The sequence below is a fragment of the Typopeltis vanoorti genome, chromosome 15 (genome assembly GCF_054136105.1).
Source record: "Typopeltis vanoorti isolate ZY-2024b chromosome 15, IOZ_Tvanoo_1.0, whole genome shotgun sequence".
Taxonomy (NCBI): domain Eukaryota; kingdom Metazoa; phylum Arthropoda; class Arachnida; order Uropygi; family Thelyphonidae; genus Typopeltis; species Typopeltis vanoorti.
The window spans coordinates 38,691,247-38,703,304 of record NC_143563.1 but is presented as its reverse complement, the minus strand read 5'-3'; the positions used below and the strand labels follow the sequence as shown (position 1 = coordinate 38,703,304).

The 12,058-nt window shown below is 33.0% G+C and overlaps 1 protein-coding gene across 4 annotated transcripts; it reads right to left on the bottom strand.

The window, feature by feature from the left end:
• Window positions 1-388: 388 nt before the first annotated feature.
• On the bottom strand, window positions 389-11,250 carry LOC150098651 (uncharacterized). Of its 4 annotated transcripts, none has more exons than XM_090405446.1 (2): window positions 11,037-11,250; window positions 389-2,623 (listed from the first exon to the last, which is right to left on the bottom strand). In XM_090405446.1, the coding sequence occupies exon 2, from the start codon at window positions 1,874-1,876 to the stop codon at window positions 845-847; it is 1,032 nt and encodes a 343-aa protein (XP_090261572.1). In that variant the 5' UTR covers window positions 1,877-2,623; window positions 11,037-11,250; the 3' UTR covers window positions 389-844. The 4 variants fall into 4 exon arrangements, with proteins under 4 accessions (XP_090261572.1, XP_090261575.1, XP_090261576.1 ...); XM_090405449.1 differs by having other exon boundaries at window positions 11,128-11,244; XM_090405450.1 differs by lacking the exon at window positions 11,037-11,250 and adding an exon at window positions 10,917-11,010.
• Between the last annotated feature and the right edge of the window lie 808 nt (window positions 11,251-12,058).

Genomic DNA, 12,058 nt, shown 5'->3' with positions numbered 1-12,058 from the left:
TAACTTTAAAAAATGACCTAAGGTTTAGAAGCCATGAAGTCTATAATTAGTTCTATTTCACATTACCTCCTAGACCCAGTGCTCTACCTGGTTTTGTACAAGTGCAATAACTGTTAAAATATCCTGTCACTGACAGCCTTCTGACACCACTTGGCAACTGACCCAGTGCTCATATATTACTGCCTAGACCTACTGCAACAATGTTCATTGAAATATGTCTTTCTATCATTTCCTTGGCATTTCATTAGTTTCCAGTTTTCTATTCTATTACTACTACTAATTCTATTCTTTTACATTCTTTCAACATTTTGACATTTGTTTCAGCTTCAAAAAATAAAATAAAAAAATAATGCAAACACATTCATCTGTAATCATCATAATGTAAACGTTTAATTTCATATTAGTGTTCACTAAATATATTTATCAATATAAAATAAAAACTATCAAAACAGTTACTGCATTTATATTATAATACTTTTTGACAGTATTTTACCCCATGCAAAATTCATTCATAAGACTACACTTCATCTCTGTTAGAAAATATTTTTGAGCTAAAGAACAGTATGATAAATAATACAATCATTACATTCCATTACTATGACTCACCAGAGTCACTTGTCTTTCACAGTGGGATTTAACTTATGGCACACCAGTTGTCATTAGTACCATCACCAACAACAGTTTCAATAATTCATTTAGCTTTCATTGTAAATATGAACATTGGTATATGACACCAAATTCCCAAGTATTAAAAATATTCAGCATATTTTAAACACAACCATACTTTTTTTGGATTAATGTTCAAAAATACACCTGACAGTCTTTATCTTGAAAATCTTTTGCTTCATTTTTTACATTCTGCATCTAATTTTTTAATATGACGCTTCTTGTGTTTTGCAAGGCTTGAAGAATCAGAATATCTTTTGCCGCATCCACATGCAAAAGGTTTTTCATTGTTATGAATTCTTAGGTGTGTTTTTAAGTGTCCTGAGCGTGAGAATGCTCTGCCACATAAATCACATGGAAATGGTTTCTCATTAGTGTGAACCCTTATGTGTGTTTTAAGATCACTTGAACGTAAGAATGCTTTGAAGCATATTTTACATATAAACGTTTTCTCATCAGTGTGAATTCGTGCATGCATACTAAGATTATCAGACCGTGCAAATGACTTGCCACAGATTTCACAAGTAAAAGGTCTTTCATTTGTGTGAATCTTTTTATGTTTTGCCAAACCTTCGATTAGTAAAAATTTTCTTCTACAAATATTGCAAGTAAAACGTTTTTCATCAGTATGAATTCTTTGGTGTTCTTTTAAATCTCCAGACTGCGCAAATGGTTTGCCACACATTTCACACATGAAAGGTTTTTCTTTAGTATGAATTCGGTTATGTTTTGCAAGACTTGATGACCGAGTAAATGTCTTGCCACACAGATTACAAACAAAAGGTTTTTCACTGGCATGAATTCTTGCATGTATTTTAAGATTTCCTGATTCTGAAAATGATTTATCACATACTTGACACCTATATGGTTTCTCATTTGTGTGAACCCTTACATGTGCTTTAAGATTTGGTGTGTGTGAAAATGTTTTCCCACATATATCACATATAAAAGGTTTTTCATTGGTATGAATTCTCATGTGTATTTTGAGATTTGAAGACCGTGAAAATGCCTTTGCACACAACTCACATGTAAATGGCTTCTCACTGCTGTGGCTTTTCATGTGTACTCTGAAATGATCTGACTCAGAAAATACCTTCCCACATATTTCACACATAAATATGGTCTTATGACTGAAATTTTCCATTTCTGTAGATAAATACAGTGATGGAGTAAAGTGATTTTCATAATCATCAATGAAAGAGTTTTCCATTGCAATTAAAAATTTGTTAGAATTGTCTAAAATACGAAAAGAACTAACTTGATGCAATTGTTTTGTATCAACATTAACATGAAAAATTGCAAAATTTACAGCACATCAGTGCAGTGTACAGGAAATAGGAATCTGATCATATTTCTTAAGTATGCTGCAGCTATCTTTCAGGAATACAGAGAGAGAGAGAGAGAGAGAGAGAGAGAAGGAGAGGAAGAGATTGTTCCCAAAGATCTGAGGTAGATGGAATTAAGGAGGATGACTAACTCTAATGATGCCAAAATAATTAGAAGTGGAATGTGTTCTTACAATACATATGTGCACATTAACAAAGGAAAACCTCATTAGTTCCTTTCACAAGTCGTTACTTTGTGAAAGTCCAATGTATAATCATAATTCAAAAATTTTAAAATGATGCACATCAACGTTTCAGTCTTTCGAAATACAATTCTAACATCAAAATATTTCGCATAACTGTTTGGTCCCATAACAATGCATTCTATTGATTAAGATTTTTAGGCATTGCATTATTATCATAACATATCAAATTTATTTTGTCCTACAATAAAATTAAAGATTTTGAAGAAAACAGCAAATAATCAATGCAAACATAAAATCGCCATTTCCATTCTTAAAGATATCTTCACAAAGCTCTTTGGATTATTTTAAATTTGAAAAACAAGAATGATGTACAAAGATCTGATGATGTCTTTGTTGCAGATTATCCTTGGGATACTGGGTTATGATCTATGGAAGAAAAATTAAACTATGTTTAATGGCAGAATTTGCAACTAATCAATGTTAACTGTATGAAATATGAATCAGCTAAATAAATCAAATCTATTATTTGCTAAAATAGTCTAAACTTCAATCATAATTTCAGAGATACCTGCAACATATAATTAGGTGCACAGCATGAAAATATCAGTTTAATACTAATTAAAAAAAAAGAGCCTATAAACATTTTGAAAGATCACAGTCTTTATCTCAGATGATGAGAACAAGCAAGCAGATTCAAAAGTAAACAGAATGAAATCTACAATCTGCAAGAACAGCAAACACTGGATTAGAACACTGGAAATACATTCAATACCACCATTATAGACAATCAGGTGACATCCTGAATACCATCTGCCAAAATCACATGAAAAAAGAAAAAAAAGAAAAAAAGCCTTTACTTCAAATTACAGAAAACATAAATAAGAAAATTAAAAAAAAAAAAAAAATGTGCACCAGCTACACTGAAAACCACCTAAATCTCAAATGCAGATGAAGCTTTCCTAGATGTACAAAAGAGACAATATCAAGGGTTGAGCTTTTGAGATTTTTCTGCATAAGTGAATGATAGTACTACATGAAAAATTTACATCTTTACTAACTTCCTATCTACAATTTTCCTCCAAATCAATCCGCTACCTGTCAAGACTCCAACATTGTCAGATCTTATATTTCTGTCTTCTAAGGCACTTTACAATACAAAATGATGGTACAATGCTGGAATTATCACGATTCAAAACATAACGTACATAACATCAAAGGTCTGTGTGCACGCACACAAGATTCTTGATGAATGTTGAGCAGACCTCCTGTAAGATGATGCCTTAGGTTTTATTGCATTGAGTAGGCGAGTACAACGTTTCTAAAGCTTCCTTGAATTTTCTGAGGAAGCAGTTATGGTCCATGTATGGCCTTCTATTTTCTGCCAAAACCCATTAAGGCCTCTCACCTAATAAATGATGTTACCATACAGTGTCCAGAAAGCCATTATGTTAGTTATATTCTTTAATCCAAGAACTATGAGGATTAAACTATGAAACTATTCTCATTGATTTTTTAGAATTTCAGAAACACAAGAAAATGAAATACAAGTGAGCTAGGAATGGAAACTGTGGGGGAAACATGGAAGGTGTGTTAATCACCTTCCATGTTTAACGCCCAAACCAATCTGAGGTTTAACTGGAAGTTTAACTAGAGACCTCGCGTAGTCCAAAACTGCACTTCAGAAAACTGAACCTAATTTCAAGTAGAATGTAACAATGTTTGACGCATAAACTATTATTATTCTTGAAAATATAAATTAAAATATACAGTATTTAGATTTTGGGGTCATGGAGTAGGGCCACAGGTTGGTTCTGTCAAAAATAGAATAAATGTATTTTTACAATTATGATAAATAAAGTTATATGAGGGCTGCTCAATAAGTCCATACAAAGTCTAAGAGATGGCACTACCAGTGCGAGGTTATTTTTAGTTGCAGGCAACTGTTGGAAGATCACATACTAAAGTTTCAGTCAGATGGATCTATTACTCTGTGCTTGATCAATTCATTTGAATCGATCAAGTACCGTGATTTGTGAAAAATGGATGAGAAAGAATTTCGTGTAGTGATTAAACATTACTTTTTGAAAGGCAAAACGACTCAGGAAACCAAAGCTAAGCTTGATAAACATTATGACGAGTCTGCACCTTCGATTAGAATGATTTATAAGTGATTTAGTAACTTTTGAAGTCACCATATGAGCACAAGTGATGCTGAATGTTCTGGACGCCTTGTTGAGGTCACTACTCCAGAAATTATTGAAAAAAATCCATGATATGGTGAAGGATGATAGAAGAGTGAAGGAGTGTGAAATTGATAAGGCTGTGGGCATCTCAAATGACCGCGTACATAATATTTTATGAACATATGAGAAAACTATCCGAAAGATGGGTGCTGTGTTTGCTCACAGTAGATCAAAAGGGTCAATGTGTGAACTGTTGCAAGGACAGGTGAAGCTGTTTCAACGGAATCCAGAGGAATTTTTGTGTCATTTCGTAACAGTGGATGAAACACGGATTCATCACTACCAGACTGAGACCAAGGAATAGTCAAAACAATGGGTTGCAAGTAGGGAATTTGCACCAAAGAAAGCAAAAACTGTTCCTTCAGTAGGAAAGGTTATGGCCACTGTCTTCTGAGATGTTTGTGGCATAATCTTCATAGACTTCTTGGAAAAGGGCAAAACAATTACCAGAGTGTATTATGCATCTTTGCTGGATCACTTAGATAATGAAATAAAGGAAAAATGACCACACTTGGCAAAAAAGAAGATTCTTTTTCACCACTATCTGTTTCAAAACATGAAAAAATGGCTGGCAGGAAAGAGATTTTCATCAAACAATAAAGTGATTGCTGAAACAACTGCCTATTTTGAAGAGTTGGACAAATCATACTATATGGACGGGATCAAAAAACTCGAGCATCGTTGGATTAAGTGTATAGACCTCAAAGGAGACTATGTTGAAAAATAAAAAATGTTTGTCCCAAAAAATTGTTTTCTTCATTTTTGCATGGACTTATCAAACAATCCTCATATGTTCATGTCTCACATGAACTTAAACATTTTTAACTATTTCATGATAACTATTTTTAAATACCTAAACCACTGTGGAAAGTATAAAGCCATTCATAAATACACATAGCATTTATTGCAGTTAATTTATTCTACATCACCAACATTGCATCACTAGATTCATCTGAGAAAAAAATTCATTGAAGTCTGTTTAGATGTTGTGAGTAGCAAAGTTATTTTGAATTTATAGATAAAATAGCCTGGTATATCTTTGTTGGTTATGGTGATGTCTTTTGGATGAAAAGTTTTGGGTTCCAATCTGTCAAGGAAAAAAATGGTAGTGAATTTTGAAATGATGGTGAGCTAGCCAGTCTTATACTGAGTAGATAGCTTTCTCTTGCAGAAACTAAGGTTTTCCATCCTACAAGAAAGACCAGCAAAAATACATGCAGAACACACATAGAAGACTATACATAGAAGATGGGATTAATAGTTCTATCATAACATTAATTAAATTTGTATGAAGCCAAGGTACATGACAGGGTCTAACACAGAAAGGAAAGATGAAGATGAGAAATACAAACAATAGTTAGAAAAACGCGAAAATACATTTAAGTTATTTTTAAATTAATTTAAAAAAAAAAAAAAAAGAAATTCATTCAGGTATATTTTTGTCATTCAAAAACTATATTTTTAATATTCAAATATTAAGAGAGAGAGAGTTTCAACTAGTATAGAGATAGCTGCAGTACATAAATATTCTACAATTCATCTTTTCATTCTGTTTTACTTAGAGATAGTCCTAAAAACAATGAAAGTGAATGTTTGGATTTTGCGTTTTGTGGAAGTTGTAAATTTCTTCTGGAAAACTGGAAATGAGCAGTCGTCTTGTTCAGTGCATTGGAATTTTTATTTTCATATCCATGAATTCTCATCTCATGCACCCAATATCAGCAGGAATAAATATCTTCTTTCTCTTCCATCACAAACATTTGAAGTTACCTAATATCTGGCTACAAATTTTGCAACTTGATGCAGCTCAAATTTATGACTGATAAATTCATTATGTATATCTAATATATAACTGGATTATACATTAAAATATATATTAAAGACATCATCATATGTACACCAATGTCTTTGTGCGTATGACCATGAAACTGAAAATGTATAACACATAAGTGGAAGAAAGTGAATGTCAAAAGAGTAATGTTTAATTAGATTTTTAAATTTTAATTTTTAAGTTTTGAATCAACAGCAGATTGTGTTACTAAATGTAATTTTGTACTCTGCAGAATATGGTTGAAAACAGGGAGAGTAGGAGTGAATATATGGCTAACAAACATTCTGGCAATGCACTGCTTTATTTACATGTTTTATGTTTACATGAATTATGCTGCTCAGAACAAGACTATCTTCCTACTTACTGAGGCCTGAAGCACATTAAAAAATGGTTCATGTTTGGTCTCCAGAGCAGTGGCTGGATTATATAACATTTAGCCAACTCATTATGTCAGTGTATTGGTAGGTTTAACAACATTTTATGGGTGGATTTTACAAAAAAAAATATAAATTAATTAATTAAAAAAATTACAGAAGCATTAGAAATAAAGGGAATCGGTTTGTGGCATTAGTAGATGCAAGTGTCCAAAAAAAGAAGTATTGGTTTGAGGATGACAATAAATTTTTGTATGAAAATAAGAGAAATGGAGCACTACAATACACATTGACAGAACAAGTGGCCATCCATGGAAGCAAAGATCATGTGAGTAAGGAAGTGAAAAGGAGAGTTTTTGTATGGCTAGAGATGAATGAATGGAATGCTTCATGCTGAATGTTTTCCAGGCAATGCACACAATAAATTGTGGGAATATATTGTCGGAGGCAGAGAAAATAAGAGATCTTGGGATGATAGTGGATAAGGATCTGAAATTTAGGGGACACATTGCCAAAATTGTGAAGACAACACAAAGACTTCTGAGAATGATGTGAAGGACACTAATAATAGTAATAATAGACTTGTAGAAATAGAGAGATTCTTGTTCCATTGTATAAGGCTTTGATTAGGCCACACATGGACTACTGTGACCAAATCTGGTCACCTGGTTTTCAAAAGGACTACAAGTTAGTAAAGGGGTTGTTATAGGATCAATGTTGCAGAGGTTCTACAGAAAACAGTGGGAGATCAGGGGAGAACCAGAGGTAATCCCTGGAAGCTGTATAAAGATGGTGTGAGCAGGGGAGTGAGAAACAAGTTCTTTGAATGAAGAGTTGTGAATGATTGGAATGCCTTGCCTGAGAGTGTGGTGTCTGCAGAGAATTTGAATGTGTTTAAAGCATGGTATGATGAGCTGTGTGTGTATGATAAAAGGACCTCCTAGATGAGTCTTTTACTCAATGGAATCTTGGGTGATGAAAATAATAAGTCTTGGAAAAATAATAATAATAAAGTACATTTCTGGAGTTTCTAAAATAAAGAATTATCTTAGCCATGAAACTGACAAAACACAGTGACTGAATTTAACAACAGTATCTTATTTAAGAATAGGTATGACTCAATCAATTGAAGGACTCACAGAACGGGATATGTGGAACTATGAGATGAGTAACTGACAGAAGATACCTTTTGGAAATATGAGTTATAGGTAATTGGGGTCAGCAGTAACTATTCTAATATCAGAAAAAAAGAGCCAAGATGAAATGGATCAAAAGTTACAGAAGAGATAAAAGTGATTAGCTACATAATCACCATGATAAGAGTAATGAAACAAATTATTACAATAGGGGTGGGAAGAGGTGTGAAATTGGAATAATGCTTTCAAAGTGTTTAGAATACTCATTAGTTATTAATAAAGCTAAGAATGAATGGGATTTGTAATACATAAATGTGTAAGTGATATTGTTCTGAACTTTGTTATTTAATGACTCTTGGAAAGATACCAATGGAATGGAAAGAAAGATAAATAGATTCACTGCATATGTGATACTAGAGCAGATACTGTATTGCTAAGCAATACAGTATCTGTATTGCTAAGCAATTTTCTAAGGAATTTTTCTGGAATGTTAATTAAAGTTTTGAAAGTTGGTTGGAATTTAGAAAACAAGACTTGGTGGATGAAAACATTATGTGCTTGTTATGGAACAGTACAGCTTTTGTAATTGTTTACATTTTATAACAAATTAATGGCAGCTATTAATAAGGATTATAAATTATATATTATGGTATTTCTGAATATTTTTATACACAAGCTCGTAGTGTTTTAATTGTGAAAAATTAGGTTAGATAGTAACAAACTGCATATCACATAGCTTTGTGCTTAATCCACTAACGTATATAAATATGTAGGATGAAAACCTTGCTACCTATATATGAGATACTTATTTCTTAAGTTGTTAATTTACCTTGCTTTTTTCAATAATAACATTTTAATTTTTTGATCTGCATTATTATTAAAAAAAGTGATGGGTTCTATGTATATCTGAATATTATTTTTGTTCTAATTTTTCTGGAAGATGATCAGTTCTCATGGCAGCTTTCTGACTGTTGCAAACCCTCTTTATAACAGACTTTACTGTATTTTGTTTAATTCTGCATTGTGATATGTCATAATTTAAATGACCACATGTAAAGATTGTTGTAATTCTCATTTAATCTGCGTAGTGTCCTGCTAATTCTTTCATTCAGTAATGAGCAATTCTTTAAAAGTAAAGAAAGTATATTTAAGTTAAGGGATATTATCCCATATTGTTTCTTAGCCGAATAAGAAACTCAAAGAGTTTCATGCCGAATATAGAAACTATATAAAGTTCGGCAACTCCAAGTGTAACCAAATACCTGGATAGTGCAGCAACTGACCCTTGAAGGTAGTGCAAGCTGAGGCAACTCATACAAAGGATGGAGCAAGCTCCGATCACTATTCTTGATATTTACCCATAATGTGAACTTAACTCCTAGGAGCTGTATTATTGTTCAACATTATGAGAGAAGGTTACTACCCAGACCGGTTTCGACCTTTTTTGAGGTCTCATCAGTGAGTAGGTAGACCTAGTTAATACCAAGTTTGTAGTGAACAGAACTTGCATCCCTTCTATGAGAATTGCCAACAGGTGTCCTATTAAGGTCCTATTGTCGCCTTTGGCTCTTCATTATAATTAGTAAAGAAAGTTATTAATAATGTTTTTTTTTAAAGGTTTTTCAGTTCATATTATTACGCATATACACACAAGCACCTCCATTGAGTCTGTTGACGCATCGTGGGAGATCTATTTCAAAAATATGAATCAACAATTGTCAATACCTACACAATATCTGTCGTATTTTGCCATGAAATCATTAACCGACAATACACACACGTGACTAGCAATCTGTTCCACTCTTCAAGCAAAAACTAGAGTTCTCATTCACTTGCTAACCTCACTCTTACTCAATTTACATGGATGACGTCTAGTTTTCCCTCACATTATTCATGTACTGAAATATTCATCCGCATCAATCCTGTAAACCCCATCCCCTAAGCATATGTCTGTATCATATCTCCCCTTATCCACAGATCAACCAGCTTCTGTAACCCACAAATCTTCACTCTTCTCACATGGGGCATCATCATACAGTCCTGCCACCATCTGTTACTTGCCCCTGAAAACCATTCTTTGTGAATTAGTATTCACAAAGATAGTTTTGATTTATTTAATTTTTTTTTTTTTTTTTTTTTTGTGCAGACCACCACAGCACTTTTTCTAATTTATATTCTCATTATGATGTTATTTCATGTTAAAAACGATGTAAAATAATTAAAACTAAGTCATAAATTTAATAAGAACTTAGTGATTTTTGACATGAATCTATAGCGATTTGTGTTAATAACGTTTATTTTAAACTTAATTTTATACAGCGCTAAAATAAAAAAAATAATAAAAGTTTCAGAGTAATCTCCTTGTATTGTATATTCATTACCTCCTTTCTCCTAGCTAAAACTTGAGCTGAGTTCAGTTACTTTCACAGAATCCCGCTAAGCATATTTATAATATACAATAAATAATAAAAACAAAGGTTTCTTTCTTTCTTTCATAGAATCCAGGTAAGCCTGTTTATAAAAGCCATACTTAAAAAATAGTTTTTGAATAATCCTTGTAAATTTATTTCCTCTCTTTTCCAGCAAAAACTTTCGCTGAGTTCAAGAATAAACATTACTTTCGTCATCGGATCCCTCTAAGCATGTTTATAAATAATAAATCCGCTAACGCCTTTTATTCCCTATAGGGAGTAGGCAAGGCTGATTAGCATATTTTTTTGTGTCTTATGACACATTAAAATGTGCTAAAATAATAATAAAATTAAAATGTGCTAAAATAATAATAAAAGCTTTTGAGTAAACCTTGTAATGTATATATTCCTTCCCTTCCTCCACAGTTAAGGAATGAATGAATTTTTGACTAAACTAACACACGTAATAACCACAGTAATAAGTTTTAATAAGTACAGTTAACCTAACTGTATGTTATTCCTAGTATTGTTTGAATTAACTGTACTGACGATGTCTTAAGATACTTAGGATGAAATATTTACTTATTAAAACTTATTACTGTGGTTAGTACGTATGTTTGTTTAGTCATGAATTCTCCACAGGTTTCATTGCACAATAAATGAATTTTTATTTCACCGGATCCTATTAACCATGTATATAAAATACACTAATTTCACCCTGTACTTTTTGATGAGCTCTTCTGGATTAAATGCTGCTCTTCCTCAAGGGTCGCTAAATAATATAATTTAAAAAAATCACAAATACTTTGTGATTATTCAACAAGTCAGAAATTAAAGTACATACATTTTGAATAGTGAAGTAATCGCGCTATGAGGAATGAAGCGACAGTCTTCAGTCTACTTTCCAAATCATGCTAACAAAGAAAAAACGCTACCTAGTTTACATATCAACACATCTTTACTTGAACTTGAAAAAAAGGGACATAGAATAAAATTAACTTTACAAGGGACACCAAATATTAGCAGCACTCAAATTAATTCAATAATGATGCTGGCTTTGCCCGTTATTATTTCTTTCTATTAGATGCGCCCTCTTCCAACAATTATTGAGAACTGATCAGTGATGCACCGAAGTTAAACCAGTAATAGTTAAAAGGGAACTGCTTAAGACATTTCATCAAATGCACCATGCTTATTAAATATTAACAGTAAATCTGAATTTCGTAGTAAGGGGAAATACTTAAAAAGCACACACACCCATGAACAATTATGTGAAATATACCTTGTTATACAAATGATTGATACTCCAGATTTGGTCTGCCATTTACCTCGATTACATCTACTTTCCTGGCTGGCTGGCTGTAATCGAGGTCAAAGGGGCGCCAAATGTTATAAAAAATAAATAAATCAGCTAACGCCTTTTATTCCCTTATAGGGAGCAGGCGAGGCCCTTTAACCTTATCTAGCTTTTGGAGACTGAGTGGGCAGTTCAATCTCCACCGGTAGCCAATCAGAGATAGCTGGCCCATGTCTATCACTAATTATAGCAGACACCGATGAAGAGGCTGGCAAACAAGTGCTGCCATCGCTTGGTACCTAACCCTAACAAGATATGTTACTGTCTGGCATAATGTGGGTTCTACGGTCGATTTTCTCGAGTTTACGGGATGAAAAACCCGAGTTTCCGGGAGGAAAAACCCGTTTGCTCGTGCCAGAGATCAACTAACTCGGGAATAGGTCAAAGAAAGGCTTAGAAAAAGTCCTCCAGTCGGAGACTAGACTTGAACTTAAGTCTGACTTCAAGCGACCAAGCGCAGAGGACTCAAGCGTCACTTCCACTGAGCTACACATCGTTGATAAATATAG